Here is a 26,942-nt window from a genome sequence, read left to right as displayed (position 1 = left end):
CCTGCAATCTCTTTCTATGGTCTCCCACTGCACCCCTGCCCAGAATCCAAGGAGCCACCCCACTCCATGAACACCCCGTTGACCAGCAGGCAAGCTGGGCACGTCCATGCCCTGACCCAGGGAAGGACCTAAGCAAAGTCTGCCCTGCATGCAAACCCAGACACGTCGATTTACATCCCCAAATGTGAGCACACAGGGCCCTGAGAGAGTTCATTTATTGGAAGCACTGGGCAAGGGAGGAGGAGGGAAGAGCTGAGCTGCTAATCTGGTCTGGGGGAGGATGGATGGACACCAAGGTTGGGGGGGACCGAATACCAGGAACCTTTGAGTAATAAGCCATCTGTGGGCCGGGAAGAGCTGCTGCCTGGGATTAGGCTGCTGTGGGGAAGGGGCAGGTACCCGCCCCTGGCTGCTGGGGGGCCATCAGCGCACGCAGGAGTGTGGCAGGCTGGGGGAGGGCGTGCGGTAGCAGCGGTACCCCTCCAGCGTAGCTGGGAGCAGCAGCAGGCCACTCAGTGGATCTTTACGGCAGCGCCCCATGGCCTCCTTGTAGCTCAGCCGCTCCTTAGAGATGGGGTCTGTCAAATCCTTCTCATAGCTGGACTCGTCCTGCAGGAGTTGGGCCAGGTCTTCAGTGATCATTCCACAGACCACAGCCTGTGGGACAGGGATGCGGCCCGTCCTCTTGGGGTCAATGAGCCCCCCAGTCAGGTGTTGTACCCGCAGGTGCGGAAGCACACTCTCCTGGGGCATCCAGCCCTTCTGGATGGCCTCACCCACCGACAGCCTCTTCTTGGTGACAGGATCTTCAATGCCGGTGAAGGCCTTCTGGGCATTGAGCAGCCGCTGCGTGGAGGTGTTCTCAATCAGCCCCCTCTCCAAGGCCTTGTGCACAGAGTAGCGCTCGCGGCTAAGGAGGTCCACGATGCCCCCTGTGGCTGCCTGGGCCTCCAGCAGCTTCTGCCCAGTGATGGGGTCTAGCATGTTCTTGGCCACAGCGGTCTTGATGCTGCATTTGTTGTCTGTGGTTGTGTCGTAGACCCCAGCGATGGGAAAGCTGTCATCTGTGAGCCCAAAAGAGAAACTGGGGGAGAAGAAACCAGAGCTTTGGGGAGCGGGGGAGCCGAGTGGGGACTTGGAGATGATGGAGCCAATGGAGAGTGAGGAGGAGGGCTTGGTCTCCCCTGCCACGAGCAGGGCGAACTCGGAAATGGGGAGGCGGCCGTCCTTGTACAGATGGTACTCCTCCTTGGAGATGCGGCGACAGCGCAGGGCGGCCTCGATGGAGTACTGCTTCCCGCTCTTTTGGTCCAGGAGCACAGACTCCTCCCCACAGGGGCCCACGGTGGTGACCTCCTCCCAGTCACACTCCAGCTCCTGCAGCTGGAGGTACTGGTCCCGGTCAATGATGCCCCTCTTGTAGGCCTCGTACGGGGACATGTCGTTTCCTGTCTCAGGTTCCAAGATGCAGATCTTGGTGGAGAGGTTGGTCTCTCGTGTCTGGGTCTCCTGGCTGAGCTCCTCCCGAGTGACCTTGGTGTGCAGGTCCCGGAGGGCCCTCTCCTTCTCATAGATCTGGTCCTTCTCGTGGAGGATGGCTGCCTCCAGCTGCGCCAGTGCCTGGCCTCTCTGGGCTGCCTTCTGCCGCTCGCCCTCTGTCTTCTGGCTGAGCAGCTTGGCCTCCTCCTGCAGTTGCAGCACCTTCTGCTGCTTCTGTCGCTCCAGCTCCCGCAGCTCCTGCTGCAACCGCCCACATTCCTGGCCAGCCTGGTCCCGGGCCTTCTGCAGCTGGGCCTCCTCCTGGGACCAGGTCCTCCCCAGGGCCTCAGCCTTGTCAATCCGCTCGCGCAAGCGCCGCACCTCGTCCTCCCGGCCCTGGCGGGCAGCACGCTCTCGGTTGAGCTTCTCCCACACCAGGGCCCGCTCACCCTCCAGCACCCGGTCCTTCTCCACCCTGATCACTTCCTTATAAATGGTCTTCTCCTGTGATTTTGTTTGTTGAAGGACATCGATCTGGACCTGCAGGCTCTGGCACTCCCGATTCAGCTCTGTCACCCGCATCTTCTCCCGGTCCAGGTCCCGCCGCAGGGCTTCTGTGGACCTCTCCAGATCTGGGTCCTTCTCCAGCTTGACCACTTCCTCCATGATGATCTTCTCCTGCACTGCAGGAGGCCGCTTCTCCAGCTCCTGGATCCTCAGGGTCAGCTGCCGCAGCTCCTTCTCGGCAGCCAGCTTCTTGCTGCGGTCCTCCTGGAAGCTGAGCAGACCCTCCTTCTCCTCCACACTGGCCCGCAGCTGCTGCACCTCCCGCTCCAGCTGCCGCCGCCGGCCCACCTCCTCATCCAGGCTGCGGCTCAGCCGGCTGTGGTCCTCATGCAGCTTCGGGTCCTTCTGGGTGACCACCACCTCCTGCACCACCACCTTCTCCTCGGGCCGCCTCCTCTCCAGCAGCAGGTACTTGTTCTGCAGCTCATAGACCACGGCCTCCGTGGCCCGTCTCTTCTGGGCTGCTTCCCGCACCTCCTGGCGGAGTCTCTGGGCCTCCTTCTCCAGCACTGGGTCCTTCTCGTGGCGCACCACCTCCTTGTTCACCATCTTGGTCTCCACCTTGGACCGCTCCCGCTTCCACTCGTCCCGTTCCCCCCGCAGCCGGATGAGCTGCTCCTGGCAGCGCCCGTTGGCGTTGACCAGCTCGTTGAGCTGAGCCTTGAGGCGGTCGATCTCACGCAGCACTTCCGGGCTCCTCTCGTGCCTCACCACCTCCTGGGTCACCTCCTTGTACTCTACCACGGGCTTCTGGGCCCGCAGGACCTCCAGGTCAGGCAGCAGCCTCTCCACCTCCTTCTCCACGCTGCTCCTCTTGCCAGCCACCTCCTGCAGCTCGGCTCTGAGCCGTGTGATCTGCTGCTCTGTGTCTGGGTCCACCTGGAAGATCTCATTGACCCGTTCCTGGAGCTGCACCTTGGGCTTCTGCTTCTCTACCACACTATACTTGCCCCGCAGGTCCCTCAGTTCCCGGGCCAACATGGCATTCTTGTTCCTCTCCTCCTCAAGGAGGCTTCTCAGCCTGGTGGACTCTTTGAGGAGGGCCGGATCCTGCTCCACCTTCTTCACCTCCTTCACGATGACCTTGGGCTCCACCGAGCTGATCGTCCGCTCCAGGTCTTCTATGCGAGCCTGTAGCTTGGCCGTGGCCTCCTGTGCCAGCTTCCTCTGTGCAGCGGCATCCTCAATCTGCAGCCTCAGAGCCTCGGCTGCCTTGACCATTTCCAGATCCTTCTCCACCTTGACCACTTCTTTCACCACCACCTTCTCTTTCACATTCACCTCCTTCTGCTCAAGGGCCAGCAGCTCCTTCTTAAGCTCCTCCAGCTGGGCTGAGATGACAGTGTTCTCCCCCCGCAGATGCTGGATCTCTCTGCCCAGTTGGACCGCCTGGCTGTCCAGGCTGGGGTCTCTCTCGATTTGGGTGACCTCCTTGGTCAGCAGGTGAGGAGGCTGTATGGTCCTCCTTTTGCTCTCTAGCTGGGCCACTTTCTGGGCCACTGCCTCCAGGTTTGCCTGCAGCCCAGCCCTCCTCTTGCTCTCCTCCTCCACCTGGGCCTTAACCCTGGACAGGCTGCTCTCCATCTGGGGGTCCCGGTAGAACTCCACCAGTTCCTTCTCCTCCAGCCTCTCCACGGGCCTCTGGGTCTTCAGCTGCAGCAGCTGCTGCCTCTGCTGCTCCAGCTCATGCTGCACCTGAGCCACCCGCTTCCTCTCCTCCTCCAGCTGGGTCTTCAGGGCCTCTGACTCCCTCCCTGCTTGGGCTGAGCACTCAGACCCCTGCTGTGCATCACCTGTCACCTGGATATCCTCACTGAGCTCCTTCTGCAGAGGGAGAAGAAGAAGGGAGAATACTGGGAGAAAGAAATAGGCATCCCATTTTTCTATACCCTGTCCTTGAGATCAGAGACACGCAGCCCCCCCCACACACTTCCTGAGACTTCCATTAGCTCCTGAGGTGGGACTGAAGACCTGAGATGCTTGGTGCAGGATTTTGAGACCTAGTCAATGCCATGATGTTAGGAAGCAAGCAGGGTCAGGCCAAGTGTGACTGGTACTCCCTCTGAACCTTTCCCCTGCCTCTTCCATCAGGCTCCCAGAAAGGGCCCTTCCTCCTCTAGCTCCCACTGGTGTACAGATCAGGGAGCAGAAGACTAGCAGGCCACCAGGAGCCACAGAGAGTGCCTGGCTCCTGCTCTACCAGGGATGGAGACCTAGGTGGCCTGCTGCCATTGTGTCTGGGTCCAACAATAAAGAGTCTGTGAGGATTTTCTCTGCTCTCTGGGGTTAGAGGTCCTGTCCCTATCAGAGAACTGCCCGGTGGCTAAGCTGTGACTGCATCGAAGGACATCTGCAGAGCCTAAATCGAAAGGATACCAGCCTGTTAGAGCCACTCGAGGGAAGCTGGCGGCTGAGCCTGCCAGGGGCTACAGGCTGCAGGGAAAGAGGAGGGGAAGACAGCGGGGTCACTGTCTCTCTCTGTAGTGAGGATAGAGGAGCCTTCGTCTCCGTACCTTCTCTAGCATCTTTCTGGCAAACTCCAGCTGGTGCAGCTGCTGCTGGTGTGCAGCTGTGACCTCAGTATAGGCCTTGGCCAGGCTCTTCTCCTGGACAGAGCAAAAGGAGAGAGGGAAGGCAGGAGTCAGCTCCTGCCTCAGAGGCCGCACAGCTGGTGCTAGGGAACCCACCGAGTCCAATCTCACCTGGGCCTCGATGCTTTTCTGCAGGGGGGTCACTCTCGGTCTCTTGGGGGCAGACACTGCCAGGGTGGGCTCCAGGGAGCAATGGTAGGTGTCTGCGTGCAGCTCATAGTCCTGAGCAGGAAGGAAAGTCAGTGGGGAGGCTGGGCATGGGGGAGCAGGATGGGAAGAGGGAGGGAGACGGGGGAATAAGGGATGAGCTGACGGCTTACCTGGAGAGCCGCCTGCAAGTCCTGGGAAAGGCGGGCTACTGTGGCCCTGTCCCGCTCGCGGCCCTGGATCTCTTGCATCAGCCTCTGCCAGGGAGGAGGTGAGAGTCAGGGAGGCTAGAAAACTCTCTCACCTGGCTTTTCCACCAGTCCAGGCCTCCAGGGCCACAGGCCGCCAGTGCAGCCAGGGAAGAGGGGACAGGGAGAGCAGCTGGGAGACCTGAGAAGTTGCTCCTTTCCTTGACATTCTTCTCTCTGACCTTCCTCCCTCCTCTCCTGGGCAGTATTTCTTTTTCCTGCCTGGCATCCCTCAGAATTCTGTCACGGCTCAGTGGCTCTAGCAGCGTGGCCACAGCGTGCGGCAGAACTAACCTGCCTGCGTGCCCAGTTACTCGGCAGCTCTGGGGGTACCTGAGAAGGTGTGTTTTAGACAAGCTTTTGGGTGACACTGCTGCTACAGGCTGGGGACCTCCCTTTAAGAGCCCTGCTCTGCCACAATCACTCTTAACCCTGGCTGCCCCCTTTATTCACCTGAGAACTTAAAAACAAAAGATTCTGAATCTCTGGCCCCAACAATTCAACTAAATTGTCCTGGTCCCACTCACCCTCAACTGCACTTCTGCCCTGGCCCCTCAGGGCCTCTCTGTCGCTGTTCCCATTCCCTCTTTGCCATTCTTCACTTGGAGCCACAGACAACTCACAAATGCCCATCCAAGGGCACCCCTCCCAGGGCCTCTGGATGCTGCAGAGTAGAATCCAGCCTCCTTCCCAAGCCTGGAAAGGCCTGGGTGGTCTGCTCTTCCTCTGCCCATGAGCCTCCTCCTTTCGCCCGCATGCTGTGACCTTTGTGAGGGACAGTTCTCCCCTACTTATTCCTCAGGTCTCAGCTTAGGAACTGGTTCCTTCTGCACTGCTTGTTCACACCCCCATGAATGTCCACCAGGGGGCTCCCACAGCACTCTGACTTGGGCTGCACCAGCTTTCCCCAAGAGACTGAGAGCTGCCCCCTCACCCCTGGTTCATTGCCACTGACCCTGTGGTCAGAGAGGGACTAAGTGGGTGGGGCGCTGCGGGGGTGGGGTGGGGTGGGGGTTGGGCCTTTGCTCAGCTTTGAGGCCTTGGTGTGCTTTTGACCCTTGGCCACTAGGGGGCAACACATGCACCGGCAGTCGTGGCCAGGGAGGTGGAGGTGGCTTGAGACACTCAATAGCTCTGGGCAGGCCACCCGGGGCCCTGGCCCCAGCCCCAGCCCCAGCCCCACCTTCTGTGCTTGAAGCTTGTAGGTGATCTGGCTGGGCCCGTCACTGGGCGACACCTGGTTGTGGGGCAGGTGCTCCAGCCAGGAGCTCAGGTTGTCTCTGCAGTTCTTGAACTGCTGGTAGGTAAGGCTGGCATCCTGCAACGTCTTCTCCCTGCAGGACAAGGTCCAGGGCAGAGGTGAGACTTGTCCTCTGGGGAGGCTGTTGGTGTTCCTTCCTGGGACAGGTCAGCTGTGCATGAGCTGCCAGGAAGATCCCCTACTCTCTGTCCCCTGTGCTGGGGCTGGGAATTTGAGGTGAAATGGACGGTCTCTGCTGGCACCGCTCAGGGTGTTAAGTGCTGTTATTATCCCATGTTAAAGATGGGGAAACAGCTTGTGCCTGGGTTCTGCAACAGCCTGTGTATCATGGGGACGTGTCACATATGTGCCCTGAGGACCCAGCCACTCACCGCAGGTCCACCTGGTCCCCCACAGCGTAGTAGCGGTCGGTGAGTGCTCGCACCTGGCGCTGCTGGTGGGGCAGGTCTTGGCAGAACTCCTGGAAGTGGTTCTGCAGCGCGCTGCACGTGTGTGTGACGGCCTTCAGCTGGCGGTGCAACCCCAGCACGCAGGCCTGCTGCTCCAGCAGCTCCCTCCTCTGGCGCTGCAGGGGGGGACATGGCCCCACACACCCTCAAGATTAGTGAGCCGCGTGTCCACCTTCACTGACTTCCAAATGCTTGGTCAGGCTGTGCCCCCTCTCCAGTCAGGATGCTGCCCATCAGTCCCTACCTGCAGCTCGCTGATCCTCTCCTGCAGAGCCCGGGGCCCGTCAGGGATGGGGCCCTCCTGCACCAGGGTGGACTCAAACCCTCTGATAATCCTGTCTGCATCTTGGATCTGCTGCTCCAGACCCTGGGCGGCCTCCGCTCTGCCACAGGAGAGGGGAGGGTCAGATGCCTTCTTGGCCACGCCCTGCTGCCCACCAAGCATCTTTCCCTGCGCACTCACTTCTCCCCGTAGAGGGTGCACAGAGCCTGCACATCCCTGTACTTGTTCTTGACGTTGTTGAGGACCACAGGCAGCTGCAGGGCAGCTGAGCCCACAGGTTGTGCAGACAGAAGTGCCTCACACTCCTGCTGGGCGGCCTCCTTCTCGGCTCCCAGGCTCTGCAGGCGCTGAACCATGTCCTGGAGGGGAGGGCAGGCTCAGTGATCTCTGCACCCATGGGGGCAGGAGAATGTGGTGGTACAAGCCTGGGCTCAGGCGGGCCCCACTAGGCCCCTTGGGGACGGCTGATCGCAGGCACACCTCTCTGACACTCGGTTTTTTTATCTATGGAATGACTGACGGGAGAATGAAATGGGCACTCCACAGCAACAGCAAGGACACAGTTGCCTCTTGCCATCTTCATGTCTCTGTCCTGCTCACAGAACATGCAGGTCCTCACCCTGTTGCTCCAGGATCAGGCCACCAAAGCCCTGGCTCTGTCCACTTGGGGTCACCAGTTAGTCACTCAACTAGTTCCATAAATCATGACTTAGCGCCAACTCGACAGTCCAGTCCAACAAAACTTCTTTTTGCCCCCAACACTGTTGAAGTGGCAGGTGCGAGGACTTCAAAACCCAATGACCTATTTTGGTGACAGCTTCAGCTATCAGAAACATTGAGGACAGCCATGCCCAGGAAGCATCCAGTGAGCCCCCTGCCATCCTGTGTCCTTCCCCTCTTCACAGGTGCTTTACCCAGAAGACCCCAGTGGACACCAACTCTCATTTCTCCATCCAGAGTGGCCTCCCAGCCCAACCTGCAGCACTGAGCCCTATGCCTGCCCTCTCGGGAAGCCCCTCCTGCCCACCCCTCCACCCCCTGCTGAACTGCAGCCTTCAAACACCCACACTGTGTCATCGAAGGGAAACAACAGGTTGCACAACAACGTGAACAGCATGGTTCACATTTTTTAAAACCAAATATAAACGATTCAGTATATTTGAACAGAAACCGGTTTGGAAGGATAACCAGACCATGGCCCTTGGGCATGGGGAGGGGCAGCTTCTACTCGAGGCACTTTGGGGATGTTGAGTTCACTGGCAGAGAACACGGTCTTCTCTGGTAATGACGTTTACCCAACGTTGCTGCCTCTCCAGGAGAAACCGCCCCCCGAGATGCCCAGGCTTTCTTGCTGCTCTCAGGACCTTCACCTGAGGACCTCCTGGGGGCAGGGCCTCTGCTCTGGCCCCTGCTAGAAACTTCCTGGGCATTACCACCCTTCATCCTAGGACAACCAGATGAAATGGGCCGTACTGTGCTTATCCCAGGGATGAGGAAATGAAGGCCCAAAGAGGTTAAGTGACTTGCTTAAGGTGACAGCACACACTGGTGGAAGAGCCAGGATGGAACCCTCTTGTCTGAGCTCTGGACTTTGTACTTTCCTCTCCCACCTTGGACCCCAGTAGCTGTTCTGTACTTGCCTTTTCACCCTAAAGTGTGTGCACCCCAGGGCAGGGCTACTTCGGATCCCAGCAGCCCCGCTGGCTGCTCACCCACCTTGTGGCTGTGGATACGGCCCTCCAGGTCCTCCAGCGGAGCAGTACGCTTCAGCGGGGTTCGGGCCCAGGCCAGCACCTGCTTCTCTATCTGCCCCAGGTTCTTATCTAGCTGGGTCATCTGGGTCAGGAGCTTCTGGGCCTCTGGAGCTGTGGGCAGAAGATGCTGGTGAGAGTCCGGGACCTACCTCATGTCTGCCTGTGAGAGGCCCTCCCTGGATGTCCATGGAGTGTCTGGGAACAGCCTAATTAAGGGAAGGACAGCCCCAAAGATGTGACAGAGAGGAGATGGAGTCCTAGAGCAGATGTTCTGAATCCAGGGCCACCCCCCACCCATCACAGTCCCCCTCCAGAAGTGACCAAAGTAGGAATTTACTTTCCCAACAACCCTACCCGCTGGCCAGCCCCTAGTACCCTGCTGGCCGGGCCCTGACGGCTCCTCAGCACTGGCCTTCAGGCTGCTCTGCACCGTGGCAAGCTTCTGCTTCAGGGCCTGCAGCTCCAAAGCCAGGCTGGAAGGAAGAGGAGATCAGAAAACAACCACCGTCATGGCTCTTGCCTTCCCCACCTGGCATACAGTGCTTCAGGGAAAGGCGGGCTTGGGCAGGGGTCTGTGGGCAGTGACCTTGGGAACACAGGGCCTGGTCTAGGACTCCTGCTCCCAAGTATCCCTGGGCAGACCCACCTGGAGGCCCTGGCCACAGCTTCAGGGTCTGGTGCCGGGATGTAGAAGCAGGCGGCTGGGGCGCTCTTGGTGTCCCCACCAGGGCCCTGCACAACCCAGGTGTGTGGGTCAGTGTTGTCCATCAGCATGTATCTGTCTCCTCGCTGAAGCTGCACCTGGGAGGACAGGTTGGGAGGGGCTCATGCAAGCTCAGAGGCAAGGGCTATCAAGTGACCAAAGTCAAAATAGATAGGGGCAAAGGACAGGAAGAGCAGCTGGAACAGGAGTAGGAGATGGGGGTGGGACAGATCGGAGGTGGGCCTTGGCCTGGGGAGTTGGGAGGCAGAGGGCCGTGCAGGGTGGGGTGGGTAGTGGCAGAGGCAGAAGTCAGTCCAGCCAGGGCAGGCAGAGATCATACTTCTTCCGAGTCCCAGTCGCAGATGCTGTCCACGTGCAGGGGCTGCTTGGATGGGGTCCTGCGCTTTGGCAGAGGGGCGACCTCTTGGCTCTTCTGCTGCAGTTTCCCAATGGCCCTCTCAGCCATGGCCAGCTGCTTCTCTTCTGCCTGCCAGGGGACCAGGCAGTGGGGGCTCAAGCCAGATTGCACTAGAGGCCACCTACCCCATAGCTGCCCCCCAAGAAGATCGGGGCCTGGCCTTCATCATCATAGGGTCCTAACATACTGCAGGGGCCCCGGTGTGGGATCTGCTGGTTGTGGGTGCAGGAAGCGCTAGGCTACCCAGGCCTTCAGAGTGGAAGCTGGAGAGCTTTCTCAGGGTTTGGGGCATGACTAGGAACCTGGGTGGAGAGAAGTGGGGCCCAAAAAGACAAGCAGGACAATTTGCAGAGTAGGGTACTATGGCCTGGTGGGCTGTCTCACCTCCAGCTGTCGCACCAGCTCTATGGGGGACCCAGAGGGGCCCGAGGCAGGGCTGTACTTGCTGTCCAAGTTGGAGTTGAGCTTCACCAGGGTCTGGCTGACAGAGTCGGCCTCTTCCTGGAACTGAGGTCATTGAGTTGTCAAGGGCAGAGCCAGGAGCAACTGGCTGCCCAGTGACCCTGCAAGCCATCTCAGTGTAACGGGGATAAAAGAAAACCAGGCTAAACCCAGACCAGCTGCTCTCAAACCAGCTAAACAAACCAGACTAACTCCCAACTGGCCCCCCAAAAAACCACTCCATCTGCCCAGGCAATGGAACCTTTTTATTTATTTTTATTTTATCATTATTATTAATTATCATTGGTACTGGGGATTGAACCCAGGGATACTCTACTACTGAGCTACAGCCCTAGTCCTTTTTATTTTGAGACAGGGTCATACTATGTGGCCCAGGCTGGCCTCAAACTTTCTATCCTCCTGCCTGAGCCTCCCAAACTGTTGGAATTACAGACATGCACTACCACACCCAGCAGCAGGACCTGGAGACTGTGCAAATGGGAACTTTTTGTTCACTAAATTTAATTTTTTTTAAAGCATGTCATTAAACTCTTGGTTTTGTGTTTCCTGCACAGGTGAGGGCCTCCTCACCTGCCATCCTCTGATACCTGTGGTCCTTCTGGCTGGAATGGGGTGTTTGGATTGGGCTTATCTCAATAAGCTGGAGTGTATTTAAAAAAGTACCCATGGTCAGATGACACCATGGAATTACTGTCAATGGGTATTGTCATACTGGTATTGTAGTTGCATAGGAAAATGTCTTTCAACACAAAGGAAACAAGAAAACTCCTGGGGTTTGTGTCTGTCAAAAGTCCATGAAAGGGGGCAACCCATACTGGTCCCCTCTTACCCTGAAGGAGCTGTGTCTTTTTTCTTCTCACTTGAATAAATCCTATTTTTTAATATTTATTTTTTTAATTATAGGTGGACCCAATATCTTTATTTTACTTTTATGTGGTGCTGAAGATTGAACCCAGTACCTCACACATGGTAGGCAAGCACTCTACCACTGAGCCACAACCCCAGCCCCAAATCCTGTTCTTTTATGGTAAAAAAAAAAAAAAAATGCATGAAAGGGTTGGGGAAGTAGCTCAGAGGTAGAGTGCTTGCCTAGTAAGCTTGAGGCTCTGGGTTCTAGCCCCAGCACCACACACACACACACACACACACACACACACACACACACACACAGTGTATGAAATATTTTGGGTGGAAATTATAATAACAAAGAAAATCTCAGCTGTCTATTATCAGTGTCTCAGCCCTTTTTCATTATTATCCCAGTAAAGGGCTTTTTTAGACATTTTAAAAAATTCCCCCACCATCCCTGAACTTTTAATATTTCGGATTCGCTGCCCGTCTGTGCACTGCTGTATGTAGGATCTGTGCTTCTTGCATTGGCATTGAGAGTGTTCAAATATTTTTCACCTTTAAGAACCAATTTTGACACTCCCGTACCCACCCCTCCACCCCTGTCCCAAGGCAATATTACCCCCGTCAGGAAGGACATTATTTCGCCTCATGGTTCTTTTTTGGCGGTGCCCGGCCTGTTTGGAGGCAGGTGTTCTTGGTGCCCTCCAGCACCTGGGGCCTGCAGGTCCTGATGCCCTGGCTGCAGACTCACCTTGCGGTAGTCTTCCACGTGCTGCAGCTGGTTCTCCTGGCAGATGCACAGGTTCAAGAAGTTCTGCCATTCCACCTTCAGGGCCTCCTGGTGGACCTACAAGACCGCACCACCAAGTGCTTGACCACGCCCCACCCCAGCCCTCCATCCCGCTGATTGGGGGAGTACCGGGCCGTGGGTGGGGCCTCCCCACCTGGATGGGCCCCACCGCCGGGTGCCCGAGCTCCACCATGCGCTCGCCGTCATCCTCCAGCTGGTTCACGCTCATCTCCTGCTCCAGCAGCTTGTGTTGCTTGAAGTGCTGGGGGCAGGCAGGGTCGCAGGTGGTGAGCACCAGGTCGGCCCTGGCCACCCCCACCGCCCTGGCCTCTCCCTGCCGACCTCGTACTCCCGTCGCACGCCCGCTGGGTCAGCCATGAGGTCGCTCCAGTCCTGCTGCAGGATGCTGCGCTGCTGCTCCGCCAGGGCGCTCAGCTGCCTCGTGCAGCCCTGCAGGTGCGTGTACAGGCTGCCCAGGCTTTGCCCGCGCCACGAGGCCGCCTTCTGTGCTCAGGACCAGCAGCCACGAGAGGGGAGAGAAAGGGATGGCAACGGAAGCCATCAGGCGCCCAGAAACACTGACCCTTTCAAGGGTTCAGGGGGCCAGCCCCTGCTCATCCCTGCACCCTGCCCCTGGCCCTTCCGCCTGCTCACCAGTAGGTCTTGGTATTGGTTCCTGATGTTGGCTGCGTCCTGACTCAACCAGAAAGAGAAACACAGGGCCAATAAGAGGCAGGTGCAGAAGGTAGTACCCTACATCTGGGCCAGCCATCCCTGCCCCCTCTGCCACCCCGACCCCCCAGAGGGCCAGCAGATCTAGCCCTGCTCTGACGGGAGAAAGTGGGGCTGGGGCTGGGGCTGGACTGGGATTCCCGCCTGGTGCAGATCACCCACCGGCCCCACCAGTGTCCGTAGCTGCTGCCCATAAGCTTCGATCTCCCTCTGCAGAATGTTGTGCTCTGCAACCTGCTGCTCCAGCTCCCCCATGCCTGGCCCGTACTGGCCCTCGCAGACCTGCTTCTGCAGAAGAGACAGCCACTCAGTGCTGGTGGCATAGTCCTGCCAGCAGGGCCCTGTTGGAGGGGGAGTCCAAAGAACCCTCACACACAGCACCTCCTACCCTCCCTGAATCCTTATTGGGAGACATAGTGTGGATCATTTGGGCAGAGGGTGGACAGCCAGGTGAGCATCCTGGATAAATGGGCAAGGGGACATGCCATTCTCTAGTGCCACCATGACCACAGTCCCTGAATCCCCCTGGTTCCAGGCTCAGCCTCTGAAGTCTCCCTACTCTGCCCTGCCTCTTCTGTAGTCCCAGTCTCAATGCCTACTGCTTAGACACCCCCAGCCAAACTCTGGGACCCTCAGCACACCCTGATCACCCAGGTGCTTTCCTCGCGTCCCTTCATTGTCATCATGACACCCCTACTACAGCCTCAAAGCACAACTCCTCACCTGGAGATTGGAGATCAGGGTGTCCTGTGACCTGGTGGTGCCCACCTGCCCAGAAAACCCCACTTTTCATTACATCCAGGCCACCTCCTAGCAGGAGCCTTTTTTCCTTCCTTCTGGAATATCCTCACCACTGACCCAGCTAAGTTCTCTAACTGCTCTTGCGCCCTATTCTGCGGGAAGACAACCCTGACTGCACTGTCTGCTCTGCTGGCTCCTCCTAGACCCTGAGCCATCTCTAAGTCCAAAGTCAGGCCCAGGACAAATGTCATTCTGTCTTGCTCTCTGACTGAGCCAAGGTGTGATTTTGAGCTCTCCAAGGACATCTCAAACATTGGGGGAGCCCCTGACCTGTTTCTCCTCCAGCACTCGTGCCCAGTCGACCCTGGGCCCCACATCGGTGGGCAGCACTATCTTCTCGTACAGGGCGCGGTACTCGGCACACTCCTGGGTCACACGCTCATGCAGTTGCTTGATGCTGCCAAGGATAGGCCGGCAGGTCAGGCTGGGCCGGGCCTTCCCCAGTGCTCCCACCTCCGTCCATGAGCCCCACTCACTCCTGCTCCATTTCCTCGGCCTGTGGGTGCTTGAGCCGCCAGGCCTTGTCCACGTCCAGGAAGAGGTCTTTAAGCAGCACCTCTGCTTCCTTCAGGTTGCAGCCAGTCTCCTGCTGGTGCTGCAGGGCCTGGTTCTGCTCACTCCTCAGCCGGTCCTGGGAACAGCAAACAGGCTCACCGGGGCCCAGAGTCCATGTCCTCCCCACTTGTCCCTGCTGACCTCATTGCCAGCTTGAGCCTCAGCTCCGGGACCCCAGCTACACTGGCCCAGCAGGCCAGGGATGTGGGGCAGGTGGCAAAAACATGAGGGGAGGCTCGTCGCCTCCCTTTGTCCCCAAAGTAGGGAACACAGAAGAGAAGAAGGTTGAGTCCTGTCTCCAGCAGTATTGGGGAGCAGGCAGTGAGGACTGGGGTGTCTGTCTCACCTTCACCATCACAGAGGGCACCCAAGGGACTACCAGGCAAGACATTGGTCTCCCCATGCCACCCAATCTGCTGGTTACTGCATGCGCCTCACCTGCTGCAGCTTCTTCTGGGTCTCTAGGATGTCCCTTTCCACCTGGTCAGCATTGGCTTGCATGCGGGAGATCAGCATAGCCAGTTCCTGGGTGGCAGCCCTGGTGGATGGGGGGACAGAGCGGAGCCTGGGGGGAAGGTTCCTGTGTGCCTCACCAGGTACAGCCCTTACCCTTCCACAGTCAGGCTGTGTGGCCTGAATGGAAGAGTCTTTGCCTGGGGGACTCTGAGATAGATCTGGGGACAGGGTGAGGACACTGTTCCCCATGAGGATTCAGAAAGTGAGAGTCCCAGGGGTGTGTGGTGCTGTGGAGAGGTTGGACCAGCTTCTTCCAGCTGGCCTGGCAGTGAGGTTCCCACCACGCCTAGCTGCCTGCCAGGTTGCTGGGTGGGTGGCCCGTTAATACCTGAGACGGCTTGGCTGGGCCCATGGAGGAGCAGTGGGTTGGCTGGGTAAGGGAGCAGCTTAAGGGTGCACACCCTCCACCCCAACCCCTCCACTCCACCTGTCTCCCTCCAGCCCATCCTGCCCTTCAAGGGGCTTTGCCAGGGTCAAGGTTTTAGTAACCACCTGGAGGAGCCACACAATGCTGAGGCAGGAGGCTAAGACATGGATGAGGCACCCCAACACTCTCCAGACTCAGGAGTTCCAAGTCAGAAACGGGACCTGACTTGCTGTGGGTCACAAAGTCAGAAACAGACGGTAACTCTGCTGCTTATGTCCCAGGGTTCTTTTCCATGCTTTAATTTAGCAGTCTCTACAGAGCTCCCGCTGCATACATTTATTCAGAAGACTCTATAGAGCTCTTAGTGTATGCTTTACTCACTCCGAGGGTCAGAGGGTCAGAGAGTCAAATAGACCTAAGAAAAGGCCAAGTGGTCCAAGCTTTATGAACGCGGAGTCCTGCAGTCTTCACTGAGCTGGGACTTGAATCAAAGGCCAAAGGAAAGGGGGCTTCAGAAGGGCAGTGCCAGTGAAGACAAAGCAGTCCAAAAGAAATCTAGGGTCAAGGAAGCCCAGGATATATAGCTCAGGAAGTAGAGTGCTTGCCTCACATGCACAAGGCCCGGGGTTCAATCCCTAGCACCACCAAAAAAGAAAGAAATCTATGATCAAGCAAGAAGGTCTGGGTTTTTGATACCCAGTACCATCAAAAAAAAAAAAAAAAGTTATTCAAGCTCTCTGCCTGAGATTCTTACTTGTAAAGTGAGATTTTAATAATATCTTTCACACAGGGTTACTGTGTTGAAAGAATTAACCCAACAGAAACACCAGTTCAGAGCCTAGTGCAGTCAGCACCCAGTACATGTTAATTTTATTGCACAAGAATGTAAGCACTTTGAAGGCAGGGACCCTCTGTTTACAGCAGCACTCCAAGACCCTACAAGTGTCCTGGCACATCGTGGGTGCTGCATTAACAGACTGCACATGAGTGGAATGAGGAGCCCACTTTCGGGTCTGCAGCCAGAGCCAGTAGGACCCTGTGGATGGAGCTGCCCAGGGCAGCAACACACTGTCCAGGAGAGTCCTGTCCTCAGGTCTAGTCTCATGGGAGGGCTGTTCCCACAAGAAGTTGCTCACTCCACCCTGGGCTGGACTCAGGTGCCCCAGGGAGGATAGGTCACTCCAGTAAGAGCCTTAACGGCTGTCTTTCCTGGTCCGCCCAGACGCCAGCCTCCATGTCAGCTCCATGATCCCAATCAGGGTAATGGGCATCCTCACCCCAGTCTTTCATCCCTGCTCTTATCTTGATGCCATGGCACCCTGACACCTGGAATGTGTGGGAGGGTGCCACCTCCACCTGCAGAGGGGCTGAGGCCAGAGAGCAGGAAAAACACAGCTAAGCCTGTATGAAGAGAGCTGGGTGACGTGAGGGAGGCACAGCACCCCCTCCCCACATCCACATGGAAAGGAACCCCCAACTCTTTATCTACTCTCAAGGCCCCAGCTGAGAACCCTGGGGAAAGGTGCAGCTTAGGTGCAGATATCCTGCCCTCTCACCTAAGAGGGAGAGATGCCCTCTGTCCACCAGCACCCAGGTCCCAAGGGTCATCCCAGCCAAGTGGAACCCTGGGGTCCGAGCCCTGGGCTGAAGCCAGGCTCTCATGCCTCCCAGCAGAAGAAAGCGGCTTGTCCGGCCCCTGTCCAGCACTCTCCCTCAGGCCTCCCTGGAGATGGTGGGGAGCCCCAGGCCACCCGCTGCTTCCTGCGAGGGCTGCAGTTGGCCAGAAGCTCCTGAAGCAGGAAAAGCCCCCAGGCCTCCGGACGCCAAATAGCAGCGCTGGGCTTCTGCACTCCGAGCTGCTCGCCAGGTGGCTGGGAACACCTGGGCTTCGCACCGCCCAACCCCACATCAACCCGCGTCCTGCTCACCGGCTGTGCTTGCTGGGGGATCCCTTGGGCGATCCCTTGGCTGGCGATCCCTTGGGGGACCCCTTGGCTGGGGACCCCTTGGGGGACCACTTTCCATGGGAGCCTTTGCTCAGCCCCTTGAACATGGTCGTAAAGGCAGGTGCAGGCTCGGGCTGGGCTCGCCGACGCGGGAAGAGAGCGGGCGGCGGCGCGCGTCCTGGCTGGCTGCTGGCCGGGCTGTGGCGAGGCGGGCGCCGGGGCAGGCAGTTTCTGGGAGGCCCCGCCCCGCAGGTGAGCAGGAGCGCCCTGCCCTGCCGCCGCGCATGCCCCGCCGCGGCCGCTGCGCTCCCGCACGACCAGTCTGGAAGGAAAGGGCGAGGCCCAGGGGGCTGGGCGGGGCGGGGCGGGGCGGGGCGGCCAGCGCCGACTCCCACGGAGGCCGGGACCTGTTACACCCACGCGCCCCGGGGGAGTGCGCGGGACACACCCAGATGGGGAAACAGCCGGGCGGGCGGCGCGGCGCAGAGACGGCACTCATGCAGGCGCGGGCCCAGCGGTGAGCCCCGGCCCCGGGGCTGGGGAACCAACTCCCCCGCCAGCGCAGAGGCCCCGCTATCACCCGGGCCCCAGGCACCGCGCCGCCCGCCAGCCCAGGGCTTGGCGCTCTGTCCCCGAATGGGGCAGCTGGGTATCATCCGCCCCACAAAATGGCACAAGGAACATTTTTTAATCTTACCACCAGGACACGCCCTTGAGTCCTGCTGCCCCATTGTTGTGGCTGGGTTGGGGTCCATCTGTCCATGGCTCCAGAGTCATAGGCATCAACACGGGCATGGCTGACCCCTCATAAGAGTCTCAAGTTAGCTCCAGAAAGGCCCTGAGGCCTCTGGACATTCTCCCAAGCGCCACCACAGTTGGCCAGCTGTGATGCTAGGCCTAACCCCAAAACTAGCTGACCCACTAGGCTTGGGCTTCCTCCTGGACCTCCTTCCCTGTCCCCTCCCTGGAAGTGGTCCTGGTGTCTTCTACCATGTCAGCTGAGTGGCCAACAGTGAGGCTGGTTTGTAGTCTCCCATCCCATTCCTCCCCCACACCGCTGGTCAGGCACTCTTGTTACTGGCTCAGCTCCAAGCCCCTCCTGTAGACGTGGTCATTTTCTTTTCTTTTCTTTTTTTAATCTTTTGTAGTTGTAGATGAACAACATGCCTTTATTTTGTTTGTTTATATGTGGTGCTAAGTGCCGCAGGCATGATAGGCAAGTGCTCTGTCACTGAGCTACAGCCCCAGCCCTGGTCATTTTCATTCTAAGAAGCACAGAGTTTGGGTTTGGAAGGAGGGCTGGAGGAAGAGCAAGGGTCAGGTACACAGTCATGCTGGTTTGGGAGCTGGGACATCCTGACAGGAGAGGAAGGGCAGACGGAGGAGACCAGGGATGAAGGCTGATCCAGGTTAGATGCTCCAGTGGGACAGAAGAGGCCTGAGTCTCTTTTGATGAAGTCCAACTTACTTATTTTTTGGTACTGGAGAATGAAGTCAGGGCCTGGCCCATCCTAGGAAAGTGCTCTACAACTGAGCTACATCCTTAGCCTGTCTCATTTAGCTCAGTGTCTCATGGACAAGCCACTGAACTTGGCCCTGGAGAGGGAACCAAGGAGTCTCCAGTTCCCGAGGAGAGGGTTGGCAGTGAGCAGGATGGGAGGGCCTAGGGAGGCCTGCCAGAACAAGTAGCAACAGGAACCAAGGTGGCTTATGCTCCTGGCAAAGTGTGATTATCGAGATGGTGCCAGAGATGGCACGTCACTCAGCTTGCACCCTAGCCCCCACCCCAGCCCCACTTTCTTTAGTCTTGGAGAGCATCTTCCTGTGTGTGTGTGTGTGTGTGTGTGTGTGTGTGTGTGTTGCTGGGGATTGAACCCAGGGCCTTGTGCATGAGAGGCAACATTCTACCAACTGAGCTGTATCCCCCGCCAGAGCATCTTCCTTATAACCACTAGTGGCACACCTGCAATCCATTTTCTCAGAAGGGGCCATTCATTCGTCTAAATGACAGCAGGGTGCAGAGGCCAACCCGTTCCACCTTTGACATTAGGCCCTTCCTGGGAGGTGGTGGCTATAGGGGTTCTGTGGGGGGGATGTCTAGACTTCAGCCGAAGTCAAGACTGTCTGAGCTTCGCCACTCTCCGCAGAAGCTCTCCTGGTGATAAATGAGCACTACAGGGGCCCTCACCTGCCCAGGGATCAAGCACTAACTGATTCACTGCTGGAAAAACAAGAGCTGACTTCCTGGCATGACTGTCTCCTGCCAGATCAAATCAGACTGGCTCCCCAGATGAGGGCTTCGGGGCAGGAACACATAGACACTGAGGTGACTCATCACTATGGGATGCTCCTGCTCAAATGTCAGTGATCCTGACCCCAAGAATAAATCACAGGAGAAAGAATATGGACACACACACACACATACACACACACACACACACACACACACACACAGAGGCATAGCTGTATTTATGTTTCATCTCTGGCCTATCACCCTCATTACATTTAGAAGGCCAGCATAGAATTGCCTTCGCCAAGATTCTTAATGTCCCACAGTCACCACAAGCCCTGTTGTGTGTCTCGTGGGCATCTGAAGGTGCCTGGCCCAAACTGATATGGGAAAAGAACATAAATGTCTCACTGTTTTTAAATATTTATTTTTTAGTTATCAGTGTACACAATACATTTATTTTTACATGATGCTGAGGGTCAAATCCAGTGCCTCATGCATACTAGGCAAGTGCTCTTCCTCTGAACCACAACCCCAGCCCCTCATTATTAATTTTTATACTGATTACATGTTGCAATATTTTGGGTATATTCAGTTAAATGAAATGCATTCTTAATTTGACCTGTTGTTTTTTCTTTTTAAAATGTGGTTTCTTGGTCTGGTGAATGTGGCTCAGGGGTAGAGCACTTGCCTGTTGTGCATGAGGCCCTGGGTTCAATCCCTAGCACCATGGGGTGGGGTGGGGGGATGTAGCCACTTGCCAGGTGTGGTGGCACAGACCTTTAATCCTAGCCACTCCAAAGCCTGAGGCAGGAGGATTGTAAGCTTGAGGCTGGCTGGCCTTAGAAACTTAGCAAGACTCTGGCTCAAAATATAAAAACTAAAGGGCTGGGGCTCAGTGGTAGAATACCCCTGGATTCAATCCCAGTACCACAAAAATAAATAAATAAATATGGCTATTAGGAAATTAAAAAAATACAGGGAAGACCTGCCTTTGTCGTTCATGATAGAATTCTGAGACTCTGACCTGGCAGCTGGACAGGGTGACTCCTTCCAGCTTCCTCAGGTCTTGGCCCTGGCGCATCTCCTCTCATCTGGCTTCTTGTCCTTCCCTTGCTTTTCATGGCTTCCTCTTCCATGGACTGAGAGATCTGAGATCAGGATTCCCTACTTTTAGTTGCAGCTGGCTTACATCCCTAGCCTGGAGCTCCACACAGATCATGGGCCTGCGGTCTGAGCAGACTGAAAGCAGCATAGCTCCCAGCACCTGAGGCTGCCACGCACAGCTAGGCACCCAGGCAGCCAGGCCACAGGGTGGCACTTGGTGAGAGTGCCTGGGCTTAAGTCCTTAGATGTCCACTTTCTCCTACAGTTCAAGGGGCCCTGATGAAGCAGATGGTGGCAGTTCTCTTGTCCTGGGATCATTAGGCTGCTCCCTGATGAGGACAGGCTCTGCTTTTTCAGGAAATTGCTATTTGTACTCTGCCAACAGACCCTTGGACCCAGGCTAAATAGCCTCCCCTTCCTTATGCCCCTTGACCCTCTGAGGAGCAGAGTGCCTGCACCAGCTGGGCCTAGAGAGGACAAGCAAGTGGCAGGGAAATATGAGGGCTGGGCCACCTTCCACTTGCACAGTCTCAAGGCTAGGGTAGAGGCCGAGGCCCCAGGAATCTGCAGGGTTGTCTGGAGGAGGCTCTTCTAGATGTGAATTTGACCAACAGTCTGATAAAAAAGAAATGCTGAAGGTCCGCTGGAGAGAAGCAAAGGCTATGTGGCTCTCCTAACCAGAGCAGCCAGGAGGGAAAGTGCTAGCTGCTCCTTTGGAACCTTTTACAGGGAGGACCTAGAAGCAGCATCTAAAAACCAAACCCCAAAACACAAACCTGCCTGTGTCGAGAATAGGACTCATACTAATGGCCAGAGAACACAATGGGGACACTGAAAATCCCCAAATCCAAAGCTGCTTGGCGTATCTGTTGCTCCCCATGAATGATCCCCTTCACAGGCCTTGAGCCCCAGAGGCCAGCCTGCGATCACCTGTAGGACCAGTGCAGGTACAGCACACACCTCCCTCCCACAATGTGTAACACACCCCACTGCCCACCCCAGGGGCCTGGCCCTCCCAGGCTTGCTCAGGAACTGCTGGATCTCTGGGCCTCCTCAAGTTACCCTTGGGCTCAGGGCCTCTGGTACCTTTATGGCAGATCTTAATCAATAGGTCTGGGGCCTGTGGGCTCTGCAGCTGATAGCCCTGTCAGCTGAGCCACAACAGCAGGGTGCTGGCACACCTGCTGGAAGCATTGCTCTGCGAGAAAGTGTTCATAAAACAGACATTCAAACCTGCAGACAAACCTAACAGTCTTTATGGCTGAGGGGAGGCTTGCTTAACCTGTCTTCATCGTCAGGAAATTGGAAAGGCCTAAGTCTATCTACCTGTTGTCCTAACAGCTTTGTTTAGACTTAGCAGGACTCTGCTCAGAAGCCAGAAGGGGAGCCGGGTGTGGTAGCACACACCTGCAATCCCAGACACTCAGGAGGCTGAGGCAGGAGGATTGCAAATTTGAGACCAGTCTCAGCAACTTAGTGAGACCCTGTTTCAAAAGATGGGCGAGGAATGTAGCTCAGTGGTAGAGCTCTCTGGGTTTAAGCCCTAGTACTTAAAAAAAGAAAAGAAAAACGGGAAAAGAAAAGGTGGCAGAGGGGGAAGGGTGGGTCCGAGTGCGAGGGCCTCTTAGTGCATTGCTCATCAACTCACTTTGGATCCTGGGCCTGGACCATCTGGGGGCCTCTCCTTGCTATCAGTTTACAGTGAGGAAATGTCTATGCATCTTCCTCCCAGAGTAAGAAACAGATGCCCCTGCCCTGTAGGTGCCAGGAGTCTGCTCAGAAGCTGAGCAAGTTGGGTAGGGCCAACAGGCCTGGGACGGTGGTGCCCAGTGGGATTCTGCTCTCCCTGCTATTGCTCTTCTGGGGGCTTTGGAGAAGTTGCTGGTGGCCAGGCAACCATTCTCCATTCCCAAATGGATAGAGCTACCAGTGCTCGACTCTCATGGAATCTATTGTCACTAGATTGCTTGTCACAAGATCCCTGGGAACAATTCAGCCTACTGGCAAGGCTGTGGTTCTCTGCCAAGCAGCAAGCATTCATTCAAGTATAGACGAGCATGAGAACATCGTCACAGTAAATGGGGTTGAACACAATCACCCGCTGCAAACAGGCACCTTGCAGAAACTCTTCCAACAGTGAACACTGGCTTGCAAAGGGATGGCTGAGAAAATAAAGTGGTCCTGAATTCCTTGAAGATCTCTACAGGTCTCAGCTACTCAGCAGACAGATGGTCTCAGATAGGGCTGTTAAGCAGAAACGAGAATCCTGCCTGCAAAGCCAGGCCCACACAAAACACCAGGCTACAAGTTGAGACCAGTCTCTTTAACAGTTTGAAAAGGACTGCCTGCCAGCCTGCCACAGAGAGGGCCCCAACCACTGCCCCTTCCCACACCTGGCAGCCCAGCAGCACCCGCTGCATAAGCGTCTTTAACATCAACAGATTCGCTGGTGGTGTCAGGGTGCAGGCTGCTTCCAATCTATTCTTTTTGCTTGAACATCAATAAATTTTACAGCTAAATCTGCTTTCCATCTCCTTTGTAGCAACAAGTGTCTTTAAAAAAAAAAAAAATAGAACTAACACATATTTTTGCTATCTTTGGCTATTTCCCTAGACCTCTGAATGTTCCAAGCGTTGCAAGGCTGCAGACAGCAATGTGCTGTTCGGAACCGTGACTGATTTTATGTGTGTGTAATTAATGATGCCTTGCATGTGAGAAATTCACATTGCCACAGTGATGACAGAGAACAGAGCACACTCCTCATACTCCAAACCCCAGGCATCAGCCTTCCTCTCCTGGAGGAGCAGAGGCCACCAGGAAAAATCCAGCTGTGGTGCAGGGCCATTGTGGGACAAGGGCATGCTGTCATCACAGGCTATCACCTTGCAGCCATGGTGAGATGCTCAGGTGGCCACAGAGGAAGGAGTTGGGAACCAAGCCCAGCAGTGTTTCACTTCATCAATGTGTCCAAGAATTTATACTGACTTACTGTAAAACCAGAGAGGAGACAGTACATCAAACCAGTGCATGGAGAGTGGAAAAACCCAGAGATGCTCAGGATTTCTCGCGCCTCCTTTTACTGCTCCAAACAGAACCCTGGGCTGGCCTCCAATGTCCCTTCAGATGGAGACCATCGCAATCGCAGAAAGGAAAACAGAAACTGTTACTGCAGCAGACCCTCGGTGGGGAGGGGGGGGTGGGTTAAAATAGATTGAGTAGCTTCTCTGTGAAGCTCCTCCGGTCTTGATAAGGAGGAAAAGATGGACAGCATCAGAACCTCTGCTGGTACCAGAGTCCATCCGGAAGGAGGGATATGAGCTGAAACAGGACCCACCTCATTCAGGGACACCCTCTAGCAAATTGTGCCAGCCGAGGGGCAGCAAGGCCTGACTCAGGACCTGGTCCTATCAGAGGCAGAGCTACCTGGGGAGCCGAGGACAGGACAAGCCCTGCTTTTGGCACTCTGTTCCGCACGAAACCGACTGCTTAGTGTCCCGGGACCCCATGTGAGGTTGCGTGGGCTAAAACGAGACCTGAGCCCTGCCAGGTCTGTCTTCTTGGGTAAACACAATTTTAATACTAAACACGATGGTCTACGTCGGTGAGGGGCTAACAGCAGTCAATGCTACTCAGAGAGCCGGGCAGGGACTGGGCTGTACCTTCAAAGGGATGCAGGAAGAAAGAATATGCCTAAATTGTGTGACGTAGATGGTAAAACTTTCAAATGAAAAAAAAAAAAAAAAACCCAAGAGGCTGGAGGCCCAGTTTACTGGCAGGATATTTGCCTGGCAGGCACAAGGGCCTGGGTTTGACCCCTAGCACCAGAACAAAACTGAACACATGAATGAACAAAACAGCTTTTTGAGGTTCTCTGATCCCAAACAAGTCTTAGGGGAAAACAGACCCCTCTCCCCCAGCATCTCCAGAGCCCTTGACAACATGTAGTTCTAAGGGGAAGCCTCATAGGTCTCCTACTGTCCTTGTCCAGCTCCAGGTTACTCCTTCCTACCATGGCTGGGAAACAGGGAGCCTGGCTTTTGAAGTAACAGTCTCAGACCCTCTGCCTCCAGCCTTCCCTTCAAGCAGCTCTGTCTGCTCAATGTCTGTACCACACATGAGCTGCTATTTCTTGGGTGGGTTTTCTTTGCTGTGAGACAAGTGAGATTCGACTTCCAAAGGGACTCAGAGGTGTCAGATATAGCTCATGTTTAAATCACTTTTATTCCTTCTTTCTTACATTGCTTTTTTGGTGTCTATTATTGATGCCACAGTAAAAATAAAAAAGGATGACTAAGGAGAGAAGTAAAAGGGTAAAGAAGAAGACTGATTTAAAGGTGATGGCATTTGAAATTACAGACTGGGAACTCTTCTTAAAAATGGTGCTTCTAACAGGTCCGAATCTGGCATGGACTATACCCAGCTGCCAGAAGCCAGGACGCACTCAACCTCACAGGCTCATTCAACCAGGGCCCCGAGGAGAGCTGGGCTGGACGTGAGGGAGGGCATGTAAAAAATGGGCACAGTCGCCATCATATTTGCCTTTTAATATAAGATTTAGTTTCGTCATTTCTGAATGTAACGTATTTCTTCTAAAAATAGAGCTCTCTGCTTGTTCTGAAACTTTTATGTTCACTTGGAGGTGAAGGGGATAAGGCTGACCATAACTCTGGGGTGACACTGCCAATGCTTCACAGTCATTAACAAACCTCAAGGATTCTGGATGCTCACAGAAAGGATGAGTTCATTTCAGATCCATGGTACTGAGGAAACATGACTTAACATTTCAAGGCCCCACCCTTCCTTGTGTGGAACCCTGACTGTATTACTGACCAAAGGTAACCAATCATGGCTCACAGGGGACCAGACAACAGAGGTCCCCTAGGAGGTACGGAGACAGAGCAACCCTGACACATGGCCAAAGAGGGAAGGGTGCCCTTGCAACGGGGGTTAAGAACGTAAGTGCACAAACACACAAGATATAGGAAGGCAGGGCTGAGCATGCTGAGCTCCACCCTGGTCCAATATAGACCTGGATTTAATACCATGGAATTTGCTGGGACTTTCTCACAACAGATTTAGAGTCAGAATCTCCCCTGCCTCCAAAGAAGAGCCTGGTTAGCTCCTGAATCCAAAGATGCCCTTGATGTATCCAGTGAGGCCACTCTTGGTCTTCTGCTCCAACTTGTCCTCAAGGGGTGGGAAGGCCACGTGGTTGAGGGCCAGGTCAAAGAACAAAGGCTTGCAAGGAATGGGCTGGAATCCCGGTGGAAAGTGCACAAGGTTGGCTTGCTTGGTGACGAGGGAAGGGTCCAGGCAGAAGGTCTCAAACCGTTCAACCAGAGGCTAGAGGTCAAATCAAAGGTGTTAATCACAGAAGAGCCCCTGGTGGGACTTCACTATGCTCTGGGCACCCAGTTCACTACTTTCCATTCCCATGGTCATTCTCTCTTTCCATTCCCACAATCTCCTGGATGGAGCATTACCACAGCCCTATACTCTAGGTCAGTCAATGACACCAAGGGGTTACAGGTCTACTGAAGTTCAGGTCAAAGCTCTCCAAAGCTGCACAGCAACAACTTCCTCTGTGTTCTCCCTAGGGCAATTCAGACACCCAACCAACTACCCAGGCAACTCACAGGCCTCAGAACAAGAGAATGGTGGGGTGGGGTGGGGGAGAATAAGTAGAGGATTTCTCTAGAAAGGAAGGGCCTTCTACTATACATTTACTCATTCCAAGGGAGTTATTAATCCTCCAGTTCCTCAGGAACCACAGCCATGCTTACCTTATTGTCCCTGACTTGGGAGGAAGTCTCTGTTTGATGGGAGTCATTTGCATCTGAAAGTATCACAGAGATTCAATAAGAATAGAGAAGTCTTTTCAAGCGGGACTTCTAAATCCAAGAGCAAGGGTAGACAGCATGTAGGGAGTTAGCCATCTCCCTTCTGGGTCCAAATTCTGCCAAGAATTGATATAAAGGAATGATTATTCCCAGATCTATTGTGGTTGGCCTTGCCACAGCTGGATGCAAGATGGTGAGGGGGAGAAAGGACAGTATGACAGTGTTCCTCTAAGTCCCTTTGTATAGTTCAGTGCCTAATGTGGCAAAAGAAAAGACCCCAGTCAGGCAGGGTGGTGCACATCCATAATCCCAGCTAATTATGAGGCTGAGGCAGAAGATTTACCCCAAATTCAAGGACAGCCTGAGCAATATAGTAAGACCCTGTCTCAAGTATACAAAGGGGCAAGGGTATAGCATGCCCCTGGGTTCAATCTCCAGTACCACAAACAAAGAAGGAAGGAAAGCCTGGGAAAAATAAATGCTTAAACAAACTAACCCAATAACCCTTTTCCACATTAGGCTTAAAATAGTAGCTAGTGTAGAGAGGGTGTGGGGGAGAAGAAGAGGGACAGGAAAGGGAACTCTGGGGACATAGTAGCCCAGACAAGGCAAGTGGCTCACCCAGGATGGCTGCAGCCTGCAGGGAGCACTTCTCTGACCGCACTTGGGTGATGAGCTCTTGCACGTCAGGTAGGTCCTGCAACGATTCCGAGAAGGCGCGCTCAGGAGCGGGCCGGGCCGGAGCGGCATACCACATTAACCTGGGTTATGCAATCCCACTGGGATTCTCATAGGATTTGGGCTTTTAAAAATGATTCTATTTAAAACAAAAACAAAAAACTGG

At 55.5% G+C, this 26,942-nt stretch overlaps 2 protein-coding genes across 3 annotated transcripts in view; both read right to left on the bottom strand.

Moving 5' to 3' along the window:
• Positions 1-199: 199 nt before the first annotated feature.
• Positions 200-17,241, bottom strand: Evpl (envoplakin). 2 transcript variants are annotated; one of them, XM_021731235.3, is made up of 22 exons: positions 16,904-17,241; positions 14,531-14,630; positions 14,014-14,168; positions 13,808-13,934; positions 12,899-13,024; positions 12,659-12,697; positions 12,347-12,508; positions 12,159-12,266; positions 11,966-12,061; positions 10,285-10,407; positions 9,823-9,969; positions 9,426-9,580; positions 9,155-9,252; positions 8,742-8,890; positions 7,206-7,384; positions 6,987-7,125; positions 6,665-6,858; positions 6,216-6,366; positions 4,958-5,041; positions 4,749-4,859; positions 4,560-4,652; positions 200-3,870 (listed from the first exon to the last, which is right to left on the bottom strand). In XM_021731235.3, the coding sequence occupies exons 1-22, from the start codon at positions 17,026-17,028 to the stop codon at positions 424-426; spliced, it is 6,108 nt and encodes a 2,035-aa protein (XP_021586910.1). In that variant the 5' UTR covers positions 17,029-17,241; the 3' UTR covers positions 200-423. The 2 variants fall into 2 exon arrangements, with proteins under 2 accessions (XP_021586910.1, XP_077897769.1); XM_078041643.1 differs by having other exon boundaries at positions 12,908-13,024.
• A 7,219-nt stretch (positions 17,242-24,460) lies between these two features.
• Srp68 (signal recognition particle 68) overlaps positions 24,461-26,942 on the bottom strand; it is a 41,388-nt gene continuing 38,906 nt past the window's right edge. The window contains exons 14-16 of the mRNA XM_005332584.5: positions 26,720-26,795; positions 26,042-26,094; positions 24,461-25,601 (exon numbers count right to left, since the gene is read on the bottom strand). Coding sequence (XP_005332641.2) covers positions 25,374-25,601; positions 26,042-26,094; positions 26,720-26,795 — 357 coding nt within the window. The 3' untranslated portion in view covers positions 24,461-25,373. The remainder of the gene's footprint in view (positions 25,602-26,041; positions 26,095-26,719; positions 26,796-26,942) is intronic.

This window comes from Ictidomys tridecemlineatus, chromosome 3 (assembly GCF_052094955.1).
Source record: "Ictidomys tridecemlineatus isolate mIctTri1 chromosome 3, mIctTri1.hap1, whole genome shotgun sequence".
Taxonomy (NCBI): domain Eukaryota; kingdom Metazoa; phylum Chordata; class Mammalia; order Rodentia; family Sciuridae; genus Ictidomys; species Ictidomys tridecemlineatus.
Note: the sequence above shows the minus strand (reverse complement) of the source record. Positions and strands in the feature narration are given on the sequence as shown.

Coding starts and splice junctions, on each gene's coding strand:
- Evpl (XM_021731235.3), bottom strand. CDS start 17,028: ATGTTCAAGGGGCTGAGCAAAGGCTCCCATGGAAAGTGGTCCCCCAAG. Junction 6,367..6,664: donor GGGGACCAGGTGGACCTGCG/GTGAGTGGCTGG, acceptor CTTGTCCTGCAG/GGAGAAGACGTTGCAGGATG. Junction 4,653..4,748: donor AGAAAAGCATCGAGGCCCAG/GTGAGATTGGAC, acceptor TGCTCTGTCCAG/GAGAAGAGCCTGGCCAAGGC.